Source organism: Nycticebus coucang, chromosome 4 (genome assembly GCF_027406575.1).
Source record: "Nycticebus coucang isolate mNycCou1 chromosome 4, mNycCou1.pri, whole genome shotgun sequence".
In the NCBI taxonomy this organism is placed as follows: Eukaryota; Metazoa; Chordata; class Mammalia; order Primates; family Lorisidae; genus Nycticebus; species Nycticebus coucang.
In genome coordinates, this window is record NC_069783.1 from 123168502 (window position 1) to 123196356 (window position 27855).

The window sequence follows — 27855 nt, forward strand, 5'->3', positions numbered from 1 at the left end:
CAGAGTAACTGTTTCATTAGGATCAGACAGAGAACAGCTGAAAACAAGACAGAACCACTTAGCCCCACCACACCAAACAGGTCCCCAGTTTCTCAGGCCGTAGCACTGTACAGGTCCTTGACAAAGCTCCAGGGGAAAAGTCAAATGGAGTAAAATAATCATGGGGCAGAATCAGTGGCAAAACTCTGGTAACATGAATAACCAGAATAGATCAACCCTCCTCCCAAGGAAAGATATGGCACATGTAACTGAAGATCCCATTCATAAACAGCTGGCTGAGATGTCAGAACGCGAATTCAGAATTTGGATTTCAAACAAGATTAATAGAAAGGAGGTGGGTGGTGCCTGTGGCTCAGTGAGCAGGGCGCCGGCCCCATATACCGAGGGTGGTGGGTTCAAACCTGGCCCCGGCCAAACTGCAACAAAAAAATAGCCGGGCGTTGTGGCGGGCGCCTGTAGTCCCAGCTACTCGGGAGGCTGAGGCAAGAGAATCCCCCAAGCCCAAGAGCTGGAGGTTGCTGTGGGCTGTGAGACGCCACAGCACTCTACCGAGGGCAATAAAGTGAAACTCTGTCACTACAAAAAAAAATAAATAAAAAAAAAGGAATGGAGGAAAATTTGGAATTAGAAATTCAAGGAGCAATTCAAAAGTTGGAATTAGAAATTTGAGGATAAATTCAAAAGATGTCTCAAGAACTTACAGAATTTAAAGACAAAACCACTAAAGATTTTGATGCACTGAAGCAAGAATTTGCAGCCATCAAAGATCTGAAAAATACAGTATAATCCCTCAGTAACAGAGTGGAGCAAGCAGAAGAAAGGATCTCTGACATTGAAGACAAAGCTTTTGAGTGCTCCCAAACTCTCAAAGAGGAAAAGAAATGGAGAGCAAAAATGGATCATTCTCTCAGAGAGCTCTGGGATAATTCAACGAAGGTTAATATCCGCCTCATTGGAATCCCTGAAACTGATGAAGTGGCATTCCCAAGGCACAGAGGCCCTTCACCATGAAATTATGAAAGAGAATTTTTCAGACATGCCAAGAGATTCTGAAATTCAGATAGCAGACAGTTTCAGAACCCTAACATGACTCAATCCGAATAAGACATCCTCCAGGCATATCATAATTAACTTCACTAAAGTTAATATGAAGGAGAAAATTCTGAAAGCAGCCAGACATAAGAAATCTATTACCTACAAAGGGAAGAATATTAGAATGACTGCAGAACTCTCTGCTGAAATTTTTCAAGCCAGAAGACGGTGGTCATCGACTTTTAATCTCCTAAAACAAAATAACTTTCAACCCTGGATCCTGTATCCAGCCAAACTGAGTTTTATTTATGATGGAGAAATTAAAGACTTTAATGACATTCATATGTTGAAGAAATTTGCCATAACCAAACCAGCTCTTCAGGATATTCTCAGACCTATCCTCCATAATGACCAGCCCAATCGTCTACCACAGAAGTAAACTCACTCAAAAACTTTTGATCAAACTCCAACTTCCACAGTGGCAAAAGGATGAAAAATGTCCACTGGACTTTCAAAAAATTCGATACCCAAAATTTTACCAGACTTATCAATATTCTCCATTAATGTGAATGGCTTAAACTGTCTTCTAAAGAGGCACAGGTTATCTGACTGGATACAAAAACTCAGGCCAGATATTAGTTGCATTCAAGAATCACATCTTACCTTAAAAGATAAATATAGACTCAGGGTGAAAGGATGGTTGTCCATATTTCAGTCAAATGGTAATCAGAAAAAAGGAGCTGCTGCAATTCTATTTGTAGACACAATAGGCTTTAAACCAACAAAAGTAAGGCAGGATAAGAATGGTCACTTCATATTTGTTAAGGGTAATACTCAATATGATGAGATTTCAATTATTAATATTTATGCACCCAACCAGAATGCACCTCAATGGATAAGAGAAACTCTAACAGAAATGAGCAACTTGATTTCCTCCAGCTCCATAATAGTCAGAGATTTCAACACTCCTTTGGCAGTGTTGGATAGATCCTCCAATAAGAAGTTGAGGAAAGAAATTTTAGATTTAAACCTAACCATCCAACATTTGGATTTAGCAGACATCTACAGAACATTTCATCCCAACAAAACTGAATATACATACTTCTCATCAGCCCACAAACATACTCCAAAATTGATCACATCTTAGGTCACAAGTCTAACCTCAGTAAATTTAAAGGAATAAAAATTATTCCTTGCATATTCTTGGACCACCATGGAATAAAAGTTCAGCTCAGTCACAACAGGAATCTTCATACTCATACAAAAACATGGAAGTAAAATACCCTTACGCTGAATGATAGCTGGGTCAGAGATGAGATTAAGAAGGAAATCGCCAAATTTTTGGAACAAAACAACAATGAAGACACGAATTATCAGAACCTCTGGGATACTGCAAAGGCAGTCCTAAGACGGAAATTTATAGCACTGCAAGCCTTCCTCAAGACAACGGAAAAAGAGGAAGTTGATAACTTAATGGAACATCTCAAGCAACTGGAGAAAGAAGAACATTTCAACCCCAAACGCAGCAGAAGAAAAGAAATAACCAAAATCAGAGCAGAATTAAATGAAATTGAAAACAAAAGAATTATACAACAGATCAATAAATCCAAAAGCTGGTTTTTTGAAAAGATCAATAAAATAGATAAACCTTTGGCCAACCTAACCAGGAAAGAAAGAGTAAATTCTCTAATTTCATCAATCAGAAATGGTAATGATGAAATAACAACAGACCCCTCAGAAATTCAAAAAATCCTTAACGAATGCTACAAGAAACTCTACTCTCACAAATATGAAAATCTGAAAGAAATCAACCAATACCTGGAAGCATGCCACCTACCAAGACTTAGCCAGAACGGAGTGGAAATGTTGAACAGGCCTATATCAAGTTCTGAAATAGCATCAACTATACAAAATCTCCCTAAAAAGAAAAGCCCAGGACCAGATGGCTTTACATCAGAATTCTACCAAACATTTAAAGAAGAACTAGTACCTATACTACTAAACCTCTTCCAAAATATAGAAAAAGAAGGAATATTACCCAGCACATTCTATGAAGCAAACATCACCTTGATCCCCAAACCAGGGAAAGACCCAACAAGAAAAAAAAATTATAGACCAATATCACTAATGAATATAGATGCTAAAATACTCAATAAGATCCTAACAAACAGAATCCAACAACACATCAAAAGAATTATACACCATGACCAAATCGGATTTATCCCAGGGTCTCAAGGCTGGTTCAATATACATAAATCTATAAATGTAGATTAATGTAATGTAATGTAGTTTGTTAATTCAACACATTAACAAACTTAAAAATGAAGGCCATATGATTCTTTCAATTGATGCAGAAAAAGCTTTTGATAATATCCAGCATCCCTTTATGATCAGAACACTTAAGAAAATTGGTATAGAAGGGACATTTCTTAAACTGATAGAGGCCATCTACAGCAAACCCACAGCCAATATCATATTGAATGGAGTTAAATTGAAATCATTTCCACTTAGATCAGGAACCAGGCAAGGTTGCCCATTGTCTCCATTGCTCTTTAACATTGTAATGGAAGTTTTAGCCATTGCAATTAGGGAAGAAAAGGCGATCAAGGGTATCCACATAGGGTCAGAAGAGATCAAACTTTCACTCTTCGCAGATCATATGATCGTATATCTGGAAAACAATAGGGATTCTACTACAAAACTTTTAGAAGTGATCAAGGAATATAGCAATGTCTCAGGCTACAAAATCAACACCCATAAATCTGTAGCCTTTATATATACCAACAATAACCAAGCCGAACAAACGTCAAGGACTCTATTCCTTTCACAGTAGTGCCAAAGGAGATGAAATATTGGGAGTATACCTAACAAAGGATGTGAAAAATCTCTACAAAGAGAACTATGAAACTCTAAGAAAAGAAATAGCTGAAGATGTTAACAGATGGAAAAACATACCATGCTCATGGCTGGGAAGAATCAACATTGTTAAAATGTCCATACTGCCCAAAGCAATATATAATTTTAAAGCAATTCCTATTAAAGCTCCATTGTCATACTTTAAAGATCTTGAAAAAATAATACTTCGTTTTATATGGAATCAGAAAAAACCTCGAATAGCCAAAACATTACTGAGCAATAAAAACAAAGCAGGAGGAATCACTCTACCACACCTGAGACTGTACTATAAATCCATAGTGATCAAAACATCATGGTACTGGCACAAAAGCAGAGAAGTAGATGTCTGGAACAGAATAGAAAACCAAGAGATGGATCCAGCTACTTACCGTTATTTGATCTTTGACAAGCCAATTAAAAACATTCAGTGGGGAAAAGATTCCCTATTTAACAAATGGTGCTGGGTAAACTGGCTGGCAACCTGTAGAAGATTGAAACTGGACCCACACCTTTCACCATTAACCAAGATAGACTCTCACTGGATAAAAGGTTTAAATTTAAGACATGAAATTATAAAAAAACTTGAAGAAAGTGCAGGGAAAACTCTTGAAGGAATCGGCCTGGGTGAATATTTTATGAGGAGGACTCCCCAGGCAATTGAAGCAGTATCAAAAATACACTACTGGGACCTGATCAAACTAAAAAGCTTCTGCACAGCCAAGAACATGGTGAGTAAAGCAAGCAGAGAGCCCTCAGAATGGGAGAAAATATTTGCAGGTTATACCTCCGATAATGGTCTAATAACCAGAATCCACAGAGAACTCAAACGTATTAACAAGAAAAGAACACGTGACCCCATCTCAGGGTGGGCAAGGGACTTGAAGAGAAACTTCTCTAAAGAAGACTGACGCAAGATCTACAAACACATGAAAAAAAGCTCATCATCCTTAATCATCAGAGAAATGCAAATCAAAACTACTCTGAGATATCACCTAACCCCAATAAGAGTAGCCCACATAACAAAATCCCAAACCCAGAGATGTTGGCATAGATGTGGAGGAAAGGGCACACTTCTACACTGCTGGTGGGAATGCCCACTAATACGTTCCTTCTGGAAGGATATTTGGAGAATACTTAGAGACCTAAAAATAGACCTGCCATTCGATCCTATAATTCCTTTACTAGGTTTATACCCAGAAGACCAAAAGTCACAATATAACAAAGACATCTGTACCAGAATGTTTATTGCAGCCCAATTCATAATTGCTAAGTCATGGAAGAAGCCCAAGTGCCCATCGACCCACGAATGGACTAGCAAATTGTGGTACATGTATACCATGGAATACTATGCAGCCTTAAAGAAAGATGGAGACTTTACCTCTTTCATATTCACATGGATGGAGCTGGAACATATTCTTGTTAGCAAAGTATCTCAGGAATGGAAGAAAAATTATCCAATGTACTCAGCCCTACTATGAAGCTAAATGATAGCTTTCACATGAAGACCATAACCCAACTATAGCACAAGACTATGGGGAAATGGCCAAGGAAGGGGACGGGAGGGGGGAGGTTTTGATGGAGGGAGGGTAATGGGTGGGGCCACATCTATGGCGCATCTTAGAATGGGTACAGGCGTTTGCACTAATGTACACAGCTATGATTTAACAATAAAAAAAAAAACCTGAACAAAAAAAAAGACATGAAACTATAAAAATACTAGAAGAGAGTGCAGGGAAAACCCTTGAAGAAATCAGTCTGGGCGAGTATTTTATAACGAGGATCCCCCGGCAATTGAAGCAGCTTCAAAAATACACTACTGGGACCTGATCAAACTAAAAAGCTTCTGCAAAGCCAAGAACACAGTAAGTAAAGCAAGCAAACAGCCCTAAGAATGGGAGAAGATATTTGCAGGTTATGTCTCTGACAAAGGTTTAATAACCAGAATCCACAGAGAACTCAAACATATAAGCAAGAAAAGAACAAGTGATCCCATCGCAGGCTGGGCAAGGGACTTGAAGAGAAACTTCTCTGAAGAAGACAGGCGCATGGCCTACAGACATATGAAAAAATGCTCATCATCTTTAATCATCAGAGAAATGCAAATCAAAACTACTTTGAGATATCATCTAACTCCAGTAAGATTAGCCCGTATCACAAAATCCCAAGACCAGAGATGTTGGCATGGATATGGAGAAACAGGAACATTTCTTCATTGCTGGCAGGAATGCAAATTAATACATTCCTTTTGGAAAGATGTTTGGAGAACACTTTAGAGATCTAAAAATAGATCTGCCATTCAATCCTATAATTCCTCTACTAGGTATATACCCAGAAGACCAAAAATCACATTATAACAAAGATACCTATATCAGAATGTTTATTGCAGCCCAATTCATAATTGCTAAGTCATGGAAAAGGCCCAAATGCCCATCAATCCACGAATGGATTAACAAATCATGGTATATGTACAGCATGGAATATTATGCAGCCTTAAAGAAAGATGGAGACTTTACCTTTCATGTTTACATGGATGGAGCTGGAACATATTCTTCTTAGTAAAGTATCTCAAGAATGGAAGAAAAAGTATCCAATGTACTCAGCACCACTATGCAACAAATGTATGGCTTTCATATGAAAGCTATAACCCAGTTATAACCTAAGAAGATGGGTAAGGAGGAGAGGGAGGGGGGAGGATGAGCATAAAGAGGGTGATTGGTGAGATTACACCTACAGTGCATCTTACAAGGGTACATGTGAAACTTAGTAAATGTAGAATATAAATGTCTTAACACAATAACTAAGAAAATGCCAGGAAGGCTATGTTAACCAGGGTGATGAAAATTGTCAAATGGTCTATAAAACCAGCGTATAGTGCCCCATGATCGCATTAATGTACACAGCTATGATTTAATAAAATAAATAAATATATTTTGTAAAAAATTTAAGCTATTACCAGATATAGCCAACAGACTTTCCCAGGGGTAAAACCTGTTATAACTTTGTTTTATGTCTTTACAGACCTATTTCTGAATATTTATATATTTGCACCTGTATGCAATATAAAGCATTGTTTTGTATGCTTCATTTCTATGAATATTTATGTAAATATGTAAAATATAATATCTTACTATATTATATTAATGATATTTTACTGTATGTTATTTTTTTTCAAACAGAAAAATGTGTTTTGGGGAACTGTCAATGTTAGTACTTATGAAAACATGTTATTCTTTTAGCTGTTGCAGATTATTCGTAGGATGAATATAGTTTACTTACCTTGTGCAGTGGAACGTTGATGTTGTCCCTGTTTTTCCCATATTTTCAAGAAGCACCACAATAAACATCCTAATAAACTGCATCATTAGAAGCAAAAGAAAATGAGCCTCATGGACAACTGGAGACCAAAGTGGATAATGATGAGCCATAATGGAACCAAGTCCATCTCAACCTATGTGTGAAGGTAGAGTCCAGATAGATGAGTTCAGCATGAATTAAAGAAATGTCAGAAGATAAATCATCTGAAAGCTTGCCTTTCTTTCCCATTACAACATAAAAGCAACCCATTTCTCCACCATATTTTAATGTGTGATGAAAATGGATTCTTTTAGACAATCACAAGTGTTGGGCACAATGGTTGGATAAAGACGAGGTGCTGAAACACCGTCTAACGTTGAATAGTCATCAAAGAAAACTAATGGTGCCTGTTTGGTGGTCCAGCACTGGTATTATCCACTACAGCTTTATGAAACCTGATCAGTCGATCACCGTGAATGTCTACTCCAACCAGCTGGATGGAGTAAGGAGGGTGCTTGCAATTAAACAGCTAGTTGGTCAATAGAGACAAGCCAATCCTCTTGCAATGTTCAACCACATGTCACACAAACAAAACTCAAGCTACAGAAGCTGGACTTGGAAACGCTGAGTCATGCACCGTGTTCACCAGACCTCACATCAACTGAATACCGTTTCTTCCAGGCTTTGGACTGCTTCTTGCAAGGAAAAATATTCAATTGTCAGCAAACTGTAACACCTTTCACAGCTTCCTTACTGCTCATTCTCGGCTTTTTCACGGCTGGCATAAACAAGCTACTGTAAAGATGGCAAAACTGTGTCAATAGTTTAGGCACATACTTTGATTAATTGTACTACTTCTCAAGGCCTGGCATAGAGGCTCATGCCTGTAATCCTAGCACTCTGGGAGGCCAAGCTGGGTGGATTGCCTGAGCTCACGAATTCAAGACCAGCCTGAGCCACAGCAAGACCCTATCTCTAAAAATAGCCAGGCACTGTGGTGAGCACCTGCAGTCCCAGTTACTTGGGAGGTTGAGGCAAGAGAATCACTCGAGCCCAAGAATGTGAGGTTGCTGTGGGCTGTGACACCATGGTACTCTATCAAGGGCAACAAAGTGAGACTCTCTTTCAAAAAAAAAGAAAGAAAAAAATTGTACTGCTTAAGATATAATAAACTTTTGATTCAGAATAGGACATTGCACATTTAATGACCTAAAATTTTTTTAAAGAGTTGGAGGCTTGCTCTGTTGTCCCAGTGACAGAGTCCAGTGATGCAAGCATAGCTCACTATAACCTTGAACTCATGAACTCAAGCAATTCTCCCACCTCAGCCTTCCAAGTAGCTGGGACCACAGTGCCAGCATGCCTGGACAATTTTTTTATTGTTTTATTTGTAGACATGGGCCCTCACTGTGTTGCCCAGGCTAGTCTTGAATTGCTGGGCTCAAGCAACCCTTTCCCCTTGGCCTCCCAAAGTTCTGGAATTATGGATGTGAGCCACCATACCCAGCTCAATTATTTTATATTCTGTTTATTCTTTTATATTCTGCTCACATGAAAAGGAAAATATAAGTAAAATATACTGGCTAAGGTATCCCTCAAACTTCTTCAAAGCCCAGCTCTTCTGAGTGACTTTTCTACTCAGAGTCAACAATGTCTGATGCAACGTTTCCTGAAAGGCTATCCCACTATCGTCTCCAGGATTTTCTTCCTAGCTATTGACACCTAGTCTAAAAGTTTTGATTCTGGCACTTCCTTGATTTTATAAGACTATGTCAAAAAATAATATAACAGATTTCCAACTCATGGTCCAGGGATTTGTTGACTAAAACATCAAGAGAACAGTTGTGCTGTCAGGCCACCAGGAGTAACAACCAAGTTTGAACACGCAGAGGTAACAAGTGCAAAGCAACTGCACTTGCGAAAGGCCAGTGATAAAGCCTTGTATCACCTAACCCCAGTGAGAATGGCCCACATGGCAAAGTCTCAAAGCTGCAGATGCTGGTGTGGATGTGGAGAAAATGGAGCACTTTTACACTGCTGGTGGGACTGCAGATTAATACAACCTCTATGAAGAATCCTTGAAGAACACCAATTAGACCTCCCATTTGATTCTGCAATCCTATTACAAGGCATCTACCCAGAAGAGAAAAAAAGCCTTTGTCATAAGGACATTATCACAACTCACTTTACAATTGCCAAAATGTGGACACAGCCTAAATGCCCACCAAACCAGGAATGGATCAACAAGCTGTGGTGTATGTATGCCATGGAGTATTAGTCAGTCACTAAAAAAGATGGAGACTTTACATCTTTTATATTAACCTGGATGGAGGTGGAACACATTCTTCTTACTAAAGCATCACAAGTATGGAGAAGCGAGAATCCAGTGTACTCTATTCTAATATGAGGGCAGTTGATGAGCTAATACGGGGGAAGGGATGAGCAAGTGGGGAGAAGGGAGGAGAGACAGACGGGGGGGGGGTCACGGTGTATGGCACACCTCTTGAGGGTGGAACACAATTATAAGAGGGACTTTATCTAACAAATGCAATCAGTGCAACCTAATTCTTGGTACCCTCAAGGAATCCCAAACAATAAAAAATAAAAGTAAAATGTAAAAAAATAGAAGATAAGGCCTCGTGTCAGAAATGTTAAGATGTGAAAAAATGTGCATTGCAAGACCAAGATAAACTAAGGTCCATGCAATAGAAATGTAAAAACAAGTTGCTCCAGTACATAACAGACTGTTTCGTGTTCTAGGTATTGTTAATAGCTTTAAAAATTGTTCATGAAAACTCAGACGTTTGCAGATTCTGAGTATTTTTAGAAGGCACATTCCTAGCAACCCCCAACTCTGGGCTCACTTCAGAACCTAAGACCCTGCACCATCTGGTCCCTGCCAACATTGCCAGCTTTAGCTCTGGCTACTCTCCTACACAGCTTCTGTGCATCAGCTTTTTAAGGATACTTTGTAGCTCCCTAAACAAGTTGTCTTTAGACCTACCTCTTTGCATTTACACCTGCTATTCCATCTACTGGTATGCCATGTCCCACCTTGTCCTACTGGTGAATTCCTACTTAACCCAAATGCCACCTCCTCCAGGAAGCATCCCAAGATTTCTCTAGGCCCCTATGGCCCTTTGGCACATCAGGTTGAGAGTGCCTGTTTGTGGTTGTGCTTTCTCCATTATACTGTGATTTCTCTAGAGGCAAATGCCTCGCCTTGTTGCTTTGTGCAGCCCCAGTCACCCATAGCAGTACCTGGAATAGCATGTTCTCAGCCAAGGCCAGCCTGAGAAATGAATGAATGAAAAGTTATCGAATGATAACTAAATAGCTGCCACCTGTGTGACGTGATTTGAAAAATGCTGAAAAAGCCCCACCTCCCACCTCCCATTTTCCCAGTGGACCTTTATAGGTGTCCTCTGCTGAAATGAAAATGCCTTAGTGTTACCTTAACCCTTCATAGCAAGAAAAGTCAGGGACCAATTAATCATATCAGAGTCTATCTATGACAGCTGGCAGGGAATATCCCCTACCAAAACTGAGCATGAGAAAGACCTGCAGAGAGAGAGAGGCCACCACCACCACCCATCTGAATTAGGTGCCCCACACATGAACTCCAGGGGCCTCCCTCCCCCATCATACTGTGTCAACAATGACTTCCCATCTATCCCTCTTTCCTATATTATATCATGAACTTTGAGGGACCCACCGTCTCATTTATCACTGTATCCCTGATAGTCGGCACAGTGCCCAGCACACATTGGTTGCATTTTAGAAATTTGGAGAACAAATAAAGTTGATTTCAGAACTAACATTATCTAGGGAATGTGGTGATGGTTTATGGTGCCTGACAACATCCCAGATAGGCAGACAGGGGGACAGAGAGAGAGACCTGCACACCCCTCTGCCTCACTTCATCATAGGGCTGCTCCCTCCAACCCCAAGGTGAAGACTGGCACAAGGCAGGGAGGTGTGTGGCCCCTCAGGGTGTAGGATGTCTTCACATCAAGCCGGCGTTAGGATGTCTGACTGGGAGACAGCGACTGAGTTGGAAAGAAAAGATCAGTAAAGTCCCTACTTATGTCCCTACTTAAGCAAATGCCTACCCCTTATTTACTGGACTCAGGCAATGGTACTTACAGGTGTGAGCATTTAGGAAAATAGAAGTGAGGGAAGCCTTGGCCAGGAGCCCCATGGCGATTTGGCCCTATAGCCAGAATCTGTGCCAATGACCAGCAGGGAAGAGCAGTCCTCCTCTTCGGTGACGGGCACCTTGCTGCTAACCCCTTCTCATGCCTGAGGGTGCCCGATCCTGAGGGCTGTGAATCATTACACTCACTTCACAGCACCAGGCAGAGTGTCTGACACAGAGTAGTGTCTCATGACTATTTGTTAGGTGATGGACGATGAAGGAAATGAGGCTTGGAGAGATTAAATGACTTGTCCAAGATGTTCAGTACGAGGTAGATACATAACTCAAGCTCAGGTCCGTTTGACCCTGGAAACTGAGAGTCCTACAGACACAAAGTGCCCACAGAGGTTTTGAGTCCCAAGGCAATAGAACACTGTCTTAATATAAGTCAACTCATCTTGTTTCTTTTTTTTAATTTTGTCTCTCTCTTCTCTCTCTCTGTATCTCTCCTGTCTCTCCATTTATCTTTCCCCTCTCTCCCTCTCTTCCTTCCTCTCTCTAGCATCTTGATCCAGTCTGTGAAGATAGGCCGTGGCTATTTTGCCATGCTGAAGGAGGAGAGTGCGTTGAAAAAGAGGCAACAACAACTTCAGAAACTGAAAGAGGAAGAAATAAATAAATTCCAACCAGCCAAAAAGACGTCGGAAATCCACTACAGAGACACCTTGTTGACGTAAGTGGACCCGGCAGATGCGGCACCTTCTTGGGAAGGCCCATTGAGTGTGAGCTGGGCTGAGCATTGTCAGCTGTCCCATAGCAGGAGCCACTTCTCAGCATGAAGTCTAACATCTTCTTTAGTCCTGCAGTCCCCAACCTGCCAGCTGTGGCCTGTTGGGGACTGGGCCACAGAGCAGGATATGAGTGGCTGGCGAGTGAACAAAGGTTCATCTGTACTTACAGCCACTCCCCATCACCAGCATCACGGCCTGACCTCTGCCTCCTGTCTCATCAGCAGGACTGCGAACCCTACCGCAAACTACACATGTGAGGGATCTAGGTTGCAAGGTCCTTATGAGAATCTAATGCCTGTGATCTGAGGTGGACATTTAGTGCGCTTGACTCATCCCCAAAACATCCTCCCAGCCCCCAGTCCATCTGAAAAATTGTCTTCCATGAAAATGATCCCTGGTGCCAAAATGGTTGGGGACCACCGCTTTCATCTAGTTCAACCTACCTTCCAGCCTCACCTTCTGGTATTTAGTGGAATATCTTCTATTTCTGTCCTTATATCCCATGCTAAGATCTACATGAAGAGGTACGTGAGAAATCTTTCTGGTCCCCAAATGTGCCTCTTTCCCTTCTTCCCAGACGTTTTTCCATGCTGTTCCTTGGGCCTTAAAAATCTGTCCTTACATCTTCTTCTACCTAAAGTTCTACATACCACCAAATGCCCAGCTTAAGTGCTGCCCTCTCCTGATACCTCCTGGATTTCAGCCCTGGCAACTCCTTGCGCCATTTGCACTCCAGGTCCTCATAACATGTATTTCTGTGCCAGTTCTCTGTATCCTACATCAGCATCTCTGTTCTAGACCATCAGCTGCTTCCCCAGGGCCTCATTCAGTGTCCACACAAAGCAGGTGCACAAAAAGTGTTTGTTGGTTTGTTGAGTAAAGTAGCCCCTCTTTTTGTAAAAAAAAAAACTTTTTCGGGCGGCGCCTGTGGCTCAGTGAGTAGGGCCCCGGCCCCATATGCCGAGGGTGGTGGGTTCAAACCCAGCCCCGGCCAAACTGCAACAAAAAAATAGCCGGGCGTTGTGGCAGGCGCCTGTAGTCCCAGCTGCTCGGGAGGCTGAGGCAAGAGAATCGCGTAAGCCCAAGAGTTACAGGTTGCTGTGAGCCGTGTGACGCCACGGCACTCTACCGGAGGGCGGTACAGTGAGACTCTGTCTCTACAAAAAAAAAACAAAAAAAACTTTTTCCTGGTTGGGAGATGACAGATCAGTCTGTTATAAAATGACCATGCATGCGATAAGTAACAACAATGACAGCAATAAATACAATGATGACTGTTTACCATGTGCGTTACGCACGTCTCTTCACCTAAACTTCAAAACGTGCCTGTGCAATAGGTACTATTATTAGCCCTGTTTCAGAGATGGAGAAATGAGGCTTAGAGATGTTGACTAATTTTTTTCTCAAGGTCATGAGTTAGAAAGCATCCCTGAGTCCTAAACCCAGTGGTGCAAAAATGCATGGGTTGTGCCATTTGTCATGGACAAAATTGTGGGATCTTAGATTGGGCAGGGATGAGACAGGAGATGCTGCAGCCGTCAGGGAGAAGCTGCACAGCCTGCAGCTGCCACCTGGTCTCAACCGCAGCCGTGCCTCAGAACCAGAATCACCTAGTGAGTTCTTGAAAACCCTGATACCCAGGGTACATCCCAGGCCAGTGAAATTAGGCTCCCTGGCAGTGTTAGCTGTCCATAGAATTTTTTTAAAGTTCCCCTGGGTGATTCCAATGTGAAGCCACAGTTGAGAGCCATTATGCTAGGGCTGCCTTCAGAAATCTGAATTGCCATGTTGCTTGCAAAAGAAGAAATGGAAACCATAGCAGATACCCCCCTTGCTCTGCAGCCTTTCCCAAATTCTGTTCTTCAGAATATTAAAGAAATATGAATATGTGTCAACGGTGTCATACAATGTGGGACCTTTTGTGTCTGGCTTCTTTCACTAATGCATTTTGGGGTTCATCCTAGACAGAAAGCAGATAGGTGGTTGTCATGGGACTGGGGGGAACATGGAATGGGGGGGACCCAGGGTCTCCTTTCAGGGACTATGAAAATGTTTTGGAACTAAACAGAGGTGATGGCTACACAACATGTGAACGTACTAAATGCTACTTAATTTTACCTTGTAAAACAGTTAATTTTATGTTCTGTAACTTTCACCTAAATTTAAAAAAAAAATTTTTTTTAAATAGAATAGGGGTTCTGGTCTATGACACCCTGAAGTTTGGAGTGGTGGGGATGACTGGACACTACTGATTAGGGACCTCTTTAAAACTCAAGGGTCCAGGTGATGGATGAGAACCCAGACTGCAAGACCACATGGAGGCAGGTCTATTCCCAGGCTCCCCTCTCCTGAATTGTGGCCCTGGGGATCCCAGGTTATTGTGGGAGGGGTCTCCTCTTTGAATTCTCATTTGTATGGACCCCAGGCTATGATTTCTGTCCCCATTTTATTCCCTGTGAAGCTATTATAAGAAAAGTTAACTCGGAATTGGCAAATATCCTTAGGACCAAAGAACTGGTTACCCCTCTACCTTCCATTCTCTCTTCATTGTTGGCCTAGAGACTCCCATGTCCCCCTGGGTCAGTTTGTTGCCACTTTTAAGTTTTTGGGTTTTTTTTCTTTTTTGGCTATTTTGTCCACCATTTTTGGTATTTTTTACCCAAAGGGTTTGTCTAATAAACCTAGCCTGATATTTGCATATTCATTCATGAACACTTTTATTTATACTAAGATGAGAGAAAATACTTATAATTTGCAATCTCTCCTCCTTGTCCTTTTAAGGAATGGATACCCTGAAGAGGAACCTTTTTTCTCTTTCTTTTTTTTTTTTTTTTTAATTGAGCAAGGAGAGTATGATGCATTCAATACAACTAACCCTCCTCTTAGGAGACAGGTAACATGCAAGAAGGCTGGCTGGGAGGGTGAGCAGAGGGGACCCTTCGGAAGAGAGAAAAGAGGAAAGGCAGCCATTGCTGGAAAAAAAACAGATGTTTGCTATTGGTTCTCATGAGGTTCTGCCTCATGGAGTGAGAAGCAAATCCATTCCTCTCTTTCCCCATGAGATCCTCATTATGATGGCAGTGGTCTCTAGTGCTTTGAGTCTTGGACCTTTACATAAATCTCAATCAGTTCCAAAGCAAGTTTGTGGGTAGAGAAAAAAGACTGCCTCGATTCAGCCCCATTCTTGTTGCACAACTAACCACAATATGCCGAAGACCTACTACGTGCAGGCCTTCAGGTGGCCTGGAGATATAAAAAGGATTAAGGGAGAGCCGCTACCGCATCCAGTGGCACAGCAGAGTACCATGTTGGAACACACGAACATGCCCTGGAGGGCCCATCCCCTCGTGTTCAGGGTGAAATGGGAATCTGGAAAGAATCCCCAGGGGTATGACTTCTGAGCAAGTTCTTTAATCCTGAAAGGGAGTCAGATGGGTGACAAAGAGAGGCATGTTTAAAAGACACCATTAATCTCCGCCCACCAAAAATTGCAGCAACCACCTTGTCTGGCTAGGAGGGTCCAGGCAAGAAAGGAAGGGGGTAAGACTGCGTTGTCTTTTGCCAAAAGTCAGATTCTTTTTCAGAGTCAGAACCATTAAAATGTCCTCATCAGGGTTTGAAGGGTTACATGATACAGAGGACACTCATTGTTGCCACAAGTGTACCAAGGGCTCAGCACAAGTTCTGTCTGTTAGCCTGAGCCCAATGTCACTCATAGAGTCTATTACTCCTACTGACACCAGCCAGCTGGCAGCCTTTCCCTGGAATAAACTCACAGCTTTTTTTTTTTTCTTTTTGCAGGAGCTCTGCTTACATTAACAGGCAGACCTGATAAGCACTGGGGAAGGAGGGCAACTGGTAAAGATGTTCTTGTGCCTATTTAAATGGTCCAGGTGTAACATTCCAGTTGTTCGGGTGGTGGGTTTTTGTTGTTGTTGTTGTTGTTGGTTGGTTGGTTGGTTGGTTGTTTGTTTTTCAGTTTTTGTCTGGGGCTGGGTTTGAACCCTCCACCTCCAGTATATGGGGCCAGTGCCCTACTCCTTTGAGCCACAGGCAATCCATGGTCATGGACATAATTGTCCCCTCTCCAATCCATGTTTCAGTGTGTGAGACATGGTTTGTTTAAAGTTTAATAAGTTTAAATATGCATGAGATTGCTCCTTTTGTAGACATTGGCTTGGTTATGTCTTATCTGGTGGATTCTATGAGCTGTACAAGGCTGGTTATTAAAATAAAACTGGAAGCCATTACTGCAACAGAGCCATCAATTTCAGGGGTGGGAGAGTGTTACGAAATAGCATCAGGGGACTGTCTATATCAAGACAGTGTAGCAGTTACCACAAGCCTTAGAGTAGGTCAGGACTTGGATTCAAGTTCTGATTCTCCCCCATACAACTGCTTGACTTTGTTAAGTCCCTGCACCTCTGAGCCTTCCTTTTCTTTGCCCATATGAGATGGTACCAAGCTCCCAAGTTTGTTATATGGAGTAAATGAAATAATACTTAACACAGACTCTAGAACATAAAACATGCTGGGTAGTTCTTAGCTATTATTATGCAATAAAGTGAGTTTGGTCTTTCTAGGCCACAATTACCTAAAATACTTAAATTTATGGCTGAAAATCTTAATTTCCATGAAGGCTAAAATGCATCTCACATTTAAGAGCTATACTTCTATAGATATAATCCTTGTCACACAAGTATCAAAAATATAAGCGTTCATTTATAAATATTTTTTTTTTATTGTTGGGGATTCATTGAGGGTACAATAAGCCAGGTTACACTGATTGCAATTGTTAGGTAAAGTCCCTCTTGCAATCATGTCTTGCCCCCATAAAGTGTGACACACACCAAGGCCTCACCCTCCTCCCTCCTTCCCTCTTTCTGTTCCCCCTCCATAACCATAATTGTCATTAATTGTCCTCATATCAAAATTGAGTACATAGGATTCATGCTTCTCCATTCTTGTGATGCTTTACTAAGAATAATGTCTTCGACGTCCATCCAGGTTAATATGAAGGATGTAAACTCTCCATTTCTATAAATAGCTGAATAGTATTCCATGGTATACATATACCACAGCTTGTTAATCCATTCCTGGGTTGGTGGGCATTTAGGCTGTTTCCACATTTTGGCGATTGTAAATTCAGCTGCAATAAACAGTCTAGTACAAGTGTCCTTATGATAAAAGGATTTTTTTCCTTCTGGGTAGATGCCCAGTAAAGGGATTGCAGGATCAAATGGGAAGTCGAGCTTGAGTGCTTTGAGGTTTCTCCATACTTCCTTCCGGAAAGGTTGTACTAGTTTGCAGTCCCACCAGCAGTGTAAAAGTGTTCCCTTCTCTCCACATCCACGCCAGCATCTGCAGTTCTGAGATTTTGTGATGTGGGCCATTCTCACTGGGGTTAGATGATATCTCAGGGTTGTTTTGATTTGCATTGCTCTAATATATAGAGATGATGAACATTTTTTCATGTGTTTGTTAGCCATTCATCTGTCGTCTTTAGAGAAAGTTCTATTCATGTCTCTTGCCCATTGATATAAGGGATTGTTGGCTTTTTTTCATGTGGATTAATTTGAGTTCTCTATAGATCCTAGTTATCAAGTTTTTGTCTGATTGAAAATATGCAAATATCCTTTCCCATTGTGTAGGTTGTCTCTTTGCTTTGGTTATCGTCTCCTTAGCTGTACAGAAGCTTTTCAGTTTAATGAAGTCCCATTTGTTTATTTTTGTTGTTGTTGCAATTGCCATGGCAGTCTTCTTCATGAAGTCTTCCCCCAGGCCAATATCTTCCAGTGTTTTTCCTATGCTTTCTTGGAGGATTTTTCTTGTTTCATGCCTTAAATTTAAGTCCTTTATCCATCTTGAATCAATTTTTGTGAGTGGGGAAAGGTGTGGGTCCAGTTTCAGTCTTTTACATGTAGACATCCAGTTCTCCCAACACCATTTATTGAATAGGGAGTCTTTCCCCCAAGGTATGTTCTTGTTTGGTTTATCAAAGATTAGGTGGTTGTAAAATGTTAGTTTCATTTCTTGGTTTTCAATTCAACTCCAAGTGTCTATGTCTCTGTTTTTGTGCCAGTACCATGCTGTCTTGAGCACTATGGCTTTGTAGTACAGACTAAAATCTGGTGTGCTGATGCCCCCAGCTTTATTTTTGTTACAGAGAACTCCCTTAGCTATACGGGTTTTTTTCCGGTTCCAAACAAAACACAGAATCATTTTTTCCAAATCTTGAAAGTATGATGTTGGTATTTTGATAGGAATGGCATTGAATAGCTAGATTGCTTTGGGAAGTATAGACATTTTAACAATGTTGATTCTTCCCATCCATGAGCATGGTATGTTCTTCCATTTGTTAATATCCTCTGCTATTTCCTTTCTGAGGATTTCATAGTTTTCTTTATAGAGGTCCTTCACCTCCTTCGTTAGGTATACTCCTAGGTATTTCATTTTCTTTGAAACTATGGTGAAGGGAGTTGTGTCCTTAATTAGCTTCTCATCTTGACTGTTATTGGTGTACACAAAGGCTACTGACTTGTGGACATTGATTTTATATCCTGAAACATTACTGTATTTTTTGATGACTTCTAGGAGTCTTGTGGTTGAGTCTTTGGGGTTCTCTAAGTATAAGATCATGTTGTCAGCAAAGAGGGAGAGTTTGACCTCCTCTGCTCCCATTTGGATTCCCTTTATTTCCTTGTCTTGCCTAATTGTATTGGCTAGAACTTTCAGCACTATGTTGAATAGTAAAGGTGACAGAGGACAACCTTGTCTGGTTCCAGTTCTAAGAGGAAAAGCTTTCAGTTTTACTCCATTCAGTAAAATATTGGCTGTGGGTTTGTCATAGATAGCTTCAATCAGTTCTAGAAATGTGCCACCTATGCCTATACTCTTCAGTGTTCTAATTAGAAAAGGATGCTGGATTTTATCAAATGCTTTTTCTGCATCTATTGAGAGGATCATGTGATCTTTATTTTTGCCTCTGTTAATATGGTGGATAACGTTTATAGACTTGCGTATGTTAAACCAGCCTTGCATCCCTGGGATGAAGCCTACTTGATCATGATGAATGATTTTTTGATGATAAGCTGTAATCTATTGGCTAGGATTTTGTTGAGAATTTTTGCGTCTATATTCATGAGTGAGATTGGTCTGAAATTCTCCTTTTTGTTTGGGTCTTTTCCTGGTTTTGGTATCAGGGTGATGTTTGCTTCATAGAATGTGTTGGGGAAGATTCCTTCTTCCTCAATTTTTTGGAATAATTTCTGCAATACAGGAATAAGCTCTTCCTTGAAGGTTTGATAGAATTCTGGAGTGAAGCCATCTGGACCAGGGCATTTTTTGGTTGGATGATTTTTTATTGTTTCTTTGATCTCAGTGCTTGAAATTGGTCTGTTCAGGAGCTCTATTTCTTCCTGGCTGAGTCTAGGGAGAGGGTGTGATTCCAAATATTGATCCATTTCTTTCACATTGTCAAATTTCTGAGCATAGAGTTTCTGGTAGTATTCAGAGATGATCTCTTGTATCTCTGTGGGATCAGTTGTTATTTCCCCTTTATCATTTCTGATTGAGGTTACTAGAGATTTTACTTTTCTGTTCCTCGTTAGTCTGGCCAATGGTTTATCTATTTTATTTATTTTTTCAAAAAACCAACTCCTTTTTTCATTAATTTTCTGAATGATTCTTTTGTTTTCAATTTCATTGATCTCTGATTTGATTTTGGATATTTCTTTTCTTCTACTGAGTTTAGGCTTAGATTGTTCTTCTTTTTCCAATTCCATAAGATCTCTTGTGAGATTGTTGATGTGCTCTCTTTCTGTTTTTCGAATGTAGGCATCTAAAGCGATGAATTTTCCTCTCAAAACTGCTTTTACAGTATCCCACAGGTTTTGGTAGCTTGTGTCTTCATTGTTGTTATGCTCAAGGAAGTTAATGATTTCCTGTTTTATTTCTTCCTGCACCCATCTGTTATTCAACAGAAGATTGTTTAATTTCCATGCCCTTGGGTGGGGTCGAGCATTTTTGTTAGAGTTGAGTTCCACCTTTAGTGCCTTATGGTCTGAAAAGATACAAGGTAAAATTTCAATTCTTTTGATTCTGTTGATATTTGTTTTGTGTCCCAGGATATGATCAATTTTGGAGAATGTTCCATGGGGTGATGAGAAGAATGTATATTCTTTATCTTTGGGGTGGAGTGTTCTATATGCATCTATCAAGCACAGTTGTTCTAGGGTCTCATTTAAATCTCTTATATCCTTGTTTAATTTCTGTTTAGAGGATCTGTCCAGCTCTGTAAGAGGAGTGTTAAGGTCCCCTGTTATTATGGTATTATCAGATATCATATTGCTCAGACTGAGTAAGGTCTGTTTCAAGAATCTGGGAGCATTTAAATTGGGTGCATAGATATTTAGAATCGAAATGACTTCTTGTTGTATTTTTCCCTTGACCAATATAAAGTGACCATCTTTGTCTTTTTTGACTTTAGTTGCTTTAAATCCACATGTATCTGAAAATAAGATTGCAACTCCTCTTTTCTTCTGAATTCCATTTGCCTGAAAAATTGTCTTCCAACCCTTGACTCGGAGCTTTAATTTGTCTTTTGAAGCCAGGTGTGTTTCTTGCAGACAGCAAATGGATGGCTTGTGTTTTTTAATCCAGTCAACCAATCTATGTCTCTTCAATGGGTAATTCAAGCCATTAACATTTATTGAGATAATTGATAAGTGTGCTAGTATTCTATTCATCTTATTTGGTGAGAGTCCATTGCTTAGTTTTATCTTTTGCATCAGTGTGGAGGTTAGGTTCTGTCCTTTAATTTCTGAGTTCTTACTTTGCTGCTGATCCATTGTGGTGGTCAGTGTGCAGAACAGGTTGAAGTATTTCCTGTAGAGCTGGTCTTGTTGTGGCGAATTTCCTCAATGTTTGTATATCCGTAAATGATTTGATTTCTCTGTCAATTTTGAAGCTTAGCTTAGCAGGGTACAGAATTCTGGGCTGGAAATTGTTCTGTTTAAGTAGATTAAAGGTAGATGACCATTGTCTTCTTGCTTGGAAAGTTTCATTAGGGAAGTCTGCAGTCCCCCTGATGGATTTGCCCCATGTAGGTCAACTGCCGCTTACTCCTGGCAGCTTGCAGAATCTTTTCTTTTGTCTTGACCTTGGTCAGGTTCATCACAATGTGTCTTGGAGAAGCTCGGTTAGAGTTGAGGCGACCTGGGGTCTGATATCCCTCTGAAAGCAGTGTGTCAGAATCTCTGGTGATATTTGGGAAATTTTCTTTTATAATATTCTCTAGTATGGCTTCCATTCCTCTGGGGCATTCTTCTTCCCCTTCTGGAATTCCTATAACTCGTATGTTGGAACTCTTCATAAAGTCCCATAATTCTGACAGTGAATGTTCTGCTTTCTCTCTCTTCTTTTCTGCCTCTTTTACTATCTGAGTTATCTCAAAATCTTTGTCTTCTACCTCTGAAATTCTTTCTTCTGCATGTCTAACCTGTTGCTGATACTTTCCATTGCATCTTTAAGTTCCCTGATTGACTCTTTCATTTCCTTCAGCTCTGCTATATCCTTTTTATATTCTTCACATCGTTCATCTCTGATTTGATTCTGTTTTTGAATTTCCTTTTGGTTATTTTCCACTTTATTAGCAGTTTCCTTCATTGTTTCCATCATTTCTTTCATTGTTTTCAACATGTGTATTCTAAATTCCCTTTCTGTCATTCCTAACATTTCTGTATAGGTGGAATCCTCTGCAGTAGCTACCTCATGGTCCCTTGGAGGGGTTGTTCTGGACTGGTTCTTCATGTTGCCTGGAGTTATCTGCTGATTCTTCCTCATGAGTGATTTCTTTTATCTGTTTCCTTGCCCTAATTTTCCTTTCACTTCCTCTTGCTCTTTAAGTTCTTGTGCCTGTGGACTAAGGGTTACAGGACCAGAAGAGTGAGAAGGTTGAAGAGCAAAAAAGGGATGAAAGAAAGGAGGATCGAGTGATAAGAAAAAAAAAAAGAAAAATAGGGAAAGGAGAGGGGGTGGGTAAAAGGAATATTGACAAAAAGAAGAGAGGCACAGAAAGAGGGAGACAGAGCAATATAGGTATACAGTAGGGTACTTTGATACAACCTTAAAAAAAAAACCACCTTCTGGGGGTGCCCAGTTGGGTGGTTCCCTTGAGGTCAGCAGCTCTTTGCTAACCTGATCAGACACAGTACCCCACCTCCATCAAGTAGAGAGGAAAGACAAAAATGCTATAAATCAAACCAAAACAAGCAAACAGAAAACTTTATGGGATAAAATTGGCTGGAAAAAACAAATAATAGCAGTAGAAACACTAACAAAAATGAAGTTCTAATTATTGAAATAGGCAGCAATGGGAAATTGTAATTAAACTAGAAAAATTGAGAAAGAAAAAGGATCTGTATGGAAAAGGTTGAACTTAAAAAACAAAACAACAATCAACAACATCAAAATAAACAAAAAAAAAAAACAACCAAACCAAAAAAAAACAAACACAACCAAAAACAAAGCAATATGTATATGTTATTGAATATTGTCTGGGCAACACGTGGTCTTCTGGAGTATGAGATGTTAATCACAGTTCTGATACGACTGGAGGCTGCTAGTTTCTCAAACCCCAGCAGGTAGACACCCTAAATCTCTCTTCAGCCCACTTAAAAGGCACTTTGAACTTGTTCACTTGCTAAGCAGAAGCTTTCCCAGCGAAGTGCTTGTCACTGGAATCACTGCTGAAGTGGCTATCCACTTACCCTGTGTGCCAAAACTGGTCTCCCTCTGCCCCCGAGGGTTAGGGCTGCAAGGCGGCTCAGACCCCGCCCTTAGGCTACTTGGTCGCTGGGTTACCAGCTCCCACCCAATTCTAGCTCTGCGACCCTGAGGGCGGAGCTTGCCGGGGCAGATCGCTCACAATGTCTGCCTGTGACCCAGAGCCAAACACTATTAGCTCCATCTGGCTCAGCAGCTCAGACTGGGGCCCTAGACAAAGGCCAAAGTTCTCCGCACTTCCGCTCAGGCTCTCCCCAAGGCAGTTCAGCTGAGTGCCAAGTCCAAAGACACCAAAACAGTTCACAGGTAAGGCCTTTCCAGTTTGCAGTCTCGCTGCTACTGAACTTACAGTTGTGGGCGGGTTTAGACGGATTGAACACACGCGACCACTTGCTGGTTTTCCACTGTTTTAGTCCTCCTCTTGGGGTCCAGAAGTCTCTCACTGACTCCCTGTATCCTCTCAGGGGCGATGATAGGCAGATCGCACCAGCCAGAGATGCCTGGAGTCCTATGTCCCCAGACTCACGGTGCCCAGATGCAAGGAAGCTGTTACTCGGCTGTCATCTTGCTCCGCCTCCAGCAAAAGACAACCCCATTTATAAATATTTTTAAGAAAGTATTTGATCCTATGTATTACAAAAGCAAAAGAGATTATTTCCCCCCACCCACCCCACACCACACACACACACCCACTCTGGATCTAAGACCATAAAATAAGTTATTTTAGACAAAACTTTTAAGGATGACAAACTAAACAGACAGAAAAAAAAATCAAGCACGTCCTAAAAGATTTCTCCCTGCAAACAGTCTTTCCCACTGTACTCACTGACCTTGTTTTTCAGCTGTACATTCAGCTGAAAAGGTGGGAGAAAAAAACAACAGGTAGAATTTGTTTTACTATTGTGGCTGAGAAAAGATATAAAATAAGAGATTAAGGATATAAAATCTGGGTTAATTTCTACACATCTTAAACCACAGGGAGACGTGGTTAACCTCTAAGAAGGATACAGCAGTGTATTTGTGGTTTCCCTAGCTCTGGGGCTGAATCAAGAGTCAAGGGAAATGACATTCAGAGGACTTAAAATCCAGTCCTATCATTTAGTGAATGCTGTGACCCCAGGATTATGTTCAAATCCTCATCATCCCCTCCATCAACCCCCTCCATCCCATTCCCCACACTATTTTATCTTTTTAAAATATAAATTAAAAGCTCACCAGCCTCCTCTGTCTCAGCCACAATCTCCTACTTTCCCACTCATAACATGCTTCCCACCACAGGGTTTTTGCACATGCTATTTCCTCTGGCTACAAGACTTTTCCCTCTTCCATTCCCATTCAACCTTCATATCTCAACTCAGTACATACTTTTGTTATAGTTACTACTGCCATAAACACCCACTCCAAAATTAAATCAAGATAAAAAACATTTCTCTCTCTCATAAATCTGCAATTCGAGTAGGGCTCAGAGGAAAAGAATTGTCTCTGCTCCATACAACACTAGCTGAGGCAGCTTGAAGGATCTATTTCTAAGATGGCTCACTCACACAGGTGGCAGGGTGGCAAGCTGGAGCTTGTAAGCTTTGTTCCTCTCCCTGTGTCCTCTTCATAGGCTGCCAGCTTCCTCACAACATGGTAGGCAGCTGGGTGCTAAGAGTGAGCATCTCAGAACACAGGAAGAAGAGGCTGCCAGTTCCTGAACCACTGCTGACTCATGCTATTAGGTCATTTAGTCACAGAGCCAAAATCCAACAGGAAAGTGGACATAGACCCACTTCTCCATCGGAAAAGTACTTAAGAAATTGGGAGACTTGTTTGCAAATTGCTAACTCCTCCCAAAGAAGTACAGTGTGCCCTGGCTTCCATTTCCATCAAATTCACTGTTTTAGGCAGTTAAAGCACTCTCCCTCTGAACTCTTACCTAAACTGTGTGTTGGGTTATGACCATCTCCCCCACTAGACTCTAAGCTTCAAAGGGAGAGGCTGGGTCTGTCTCAACAATCCAATCAATTAAAGTACTTAGACTGAGGAGGCCTAAATTAGTAAAGAAAATGGGGAGTAAGAAACTGTGGGTGCCTGAGTCTGGGGCAACCCAAGAAGCACACATCTCGTGTAAACCAAGGAGAAATTCTCAATTCTTGGTTCCTTGATTCTCACCAGCAAAAACACAGTTGGTCAGAGCTTTCAAGTTTCCAGATTGGCCAGAGCTTTCAAGTTTTTGAGAGCCAAAGCTTTTCCATTTTTATCTGATGTCTCTCAATTTTAAAATACAGAGAATTGATTTGATTATACACACATATACACACACAAAGTAATTAAAACATATCTAAGAGCTAAATTTGACCATAAGCAAAAAATATATACCTATGACTCAAGCATGCCAGAAAAAAATTGTTGTATATAACTGAAATGGATTGCTCCATGAAAGTAGAAGAAAAAAATATTAAATGTGGTATTAAATACCTGTTTCTGGAACACAGCTGAAAATACTTCTTGTCTGGCCCTTGAAAAAAATATTTCCAATCTCTAGTATGGGATCCTAACCACATCATTTATTTATTTATCTTGTTTATTGTCTTTGCTCCTTCAGGAGAATATATATAAGGGCAGGGATTTTAATCTGCTCTATTCATGAACTGCATCTAGAACCCTCATCTCTCAAACTGGGATGATTGCCTGGCATGGAGCAGGTGCCTGTTAATATCTGCCAAATAAACCCTAGCCAGAGATGAATTGATTTACAGGTGCTACTCAAGGGTGTGTACGGTGGCGCATGCCTGTAATCCTAGCATTTTGGGAGACCGAGGTGGGTGGATTGCTTGAGTTCATGAGTTTGAGACCACCCTGAGCAAGAGCAAGACCCCATCTCTAAAAGAAATGGCCAGGTACTGTGGCAGGCGCCTATAGTCCCTGCTACTTGGGAGGCTGTGGCAAGAGAATCACTTGAGCCGAGAGTTTGAGGTTGCTATGAGCTGTGATGCTTTGACACTACCCAGGGTGACAAAGTGAGACTCTGTCTCAAAAAAAAAAAAAAACCTGCTGCTCATCCATCGTATTCATTGTTCACTATGTTTTCTTTCTGCTTTTCCCGCTTCAGCACATATGATGAGGATAAGTTTAAGAAGCTGGGGGCTGGAGTCATTCTCCGTCCCTTCACTCCCGTCCACAGCTGCATCATTTCTCCCATGCTGCCCCAGGCTCACGTGTAAGTAGTCTCACCTCCGGCTCATTTGCTGTGCTAGCTTATAAATTGAAGCCAAGCTGAAATGACTCAATAGGCTAACATGTTGGGAGCCAGTGAGCTGTTCCTTTGTCCTCTTGAAAGGGACATCAAGCCTAGAGCTGGCAAGGCTATTCAGTGTATAAAAATAACAGAAAGTAGACACAGTGGTTTAGAGCTAAGTGGCAAATCAGCTGGGACTGAGTCATTCCATTTCTTACCAAGCCAGACACTCTAATGTCAAATAGTTTGCAAAGCCTGATAAAATCTGTCTACAGCCCTCATCGAGCATGTGCAAGAACATCTCAGCCAGTGCTCAGGGGACACGTTTTCCCCAAAACTCAAGGAGCTTTTTCCCAGAGAAGCCCCTGTAGTCTTCCAACCTAAGGCAAGAACTCGTCATTGCACAGTGTAACAGGGGCTAATCAACTCTCCCAAGAACACTCTGGCTTTCTGAAACCTTGACACTCTGTTCCCTTTGTGTCTATTTCAAAGAATCTCAAGCCCAACTTTTTGTTTTTCACTGTAGTTAGCACTTTTCATTTGGAAGATTTCAGGCACAGAGATAGAAGCTTTTGAGTCTAGGGCAGGGGTTTTCAACCTTGACGCTAATTGACATGTTGGAATAAATTAATTCTTTGTTGTGAAGGGCTGTCATGTACATTGCAGGATGTTTAGTGGCATCCATGGCCTCTACCCACTAGATGCCGGTAACTCTTCTCCCTCCAGTTATGACCACCAAAAATTTCCCCTGGGGGCAAAACTGTACACCACACTCTACATTGAGAACCACTGCCTTGGGCAATTGAATTCATTTCAGGTAATGATTCTAGACTTCTCTTCTCATTTACTGAATATTTATTAGGCTCCTGCACTGTTCACAGTGATAATGACCACTGCTGACCACTCTGTAGGCATTACCTCATTCAGTCCTGTCAGCCTCTCTAGGGTGTAGGTGTATTATTATCCAGGTGAGAAAGCAGAAGCTCAAAGAGGTCTGCTCATCTGCTTAAGGTAACAGAGTTCAGTATTTTGCTGCACTAGGTTTTAAGCCAGGTCTGCCTGACCTCAGAGCCTGAGCTTTCATTACTACGTACTACACAGAAAGTGTATCCCAGAGACTTGATTTCAGGGAGCTCATAATGTATTTGGAGAGCCAAGTCTCCTGTACTTAAAGACTAAAGAAATGCAAGAGTGAAATCACAAGGCAAGATGGCAGACAAAAGAAGATCATTAATAAGAGCACTTAGTTTATGGATGGAAGATGCAACAGCATTACCATCACCATAATCATCATCATCTTGTATTGGACATTCCTGTTCTCTCCCTAATACTTCAGCCTTTGATGAGCCCCAACCCCACCTCACCCTACTTCCCTCCTACGTCCCTTAGAGATACCATGATTGGCTTCTTGGCAGAGCCATTTTTTCAGGGATATTCCAACTGTAGCCTAAGCTTGATATTCTCAAAGCATCTCCTTGCAAAAACAGACCTTGCAATTTCTCATGATGTGCCCATCTCTCCCATAGTCAAGCCTTCTGAAACCACATCACTTGAATCTGAATCATCTAGGAATAGGGGTGGGAGCAGGGAGAAAATGCCTTGGGAAATGTATATTCTTGGTCCCCTCCCATGACTCATTTGGTCTGAGCAAATTGAGTTGTAAATCAGCTAAGAAGTGACTGGAGAGAGCTTATGTTAAT

The 27855-nt window shown here is 41.1% G+C and overlaps 1 protein-coding gene across 1 annotated transcript in view; it reads left to right on the forward strand.

Moving 5' to 3' along the window:
- CCDC60 (coiled-coil domain containing 60) overlaps window positions 1-27855 on the forward strand; it is a 198370-nt gene that overhangs the window by 113930 nt on the left and 56585 nt on the right. The window contains exons 5-6 of the mRNA XM_053589374.1: window positions 11922-12092; window positions 26030-26137. Coding sequence (XP_053445349.1) covers window positions 11922-12092; window positions 26030-26137 — 279 coding nt within the window. The remainder of the gene's footprint in view (window positions 1-11921; window positions 12093-26029; window positions 26138-27855) is intronic.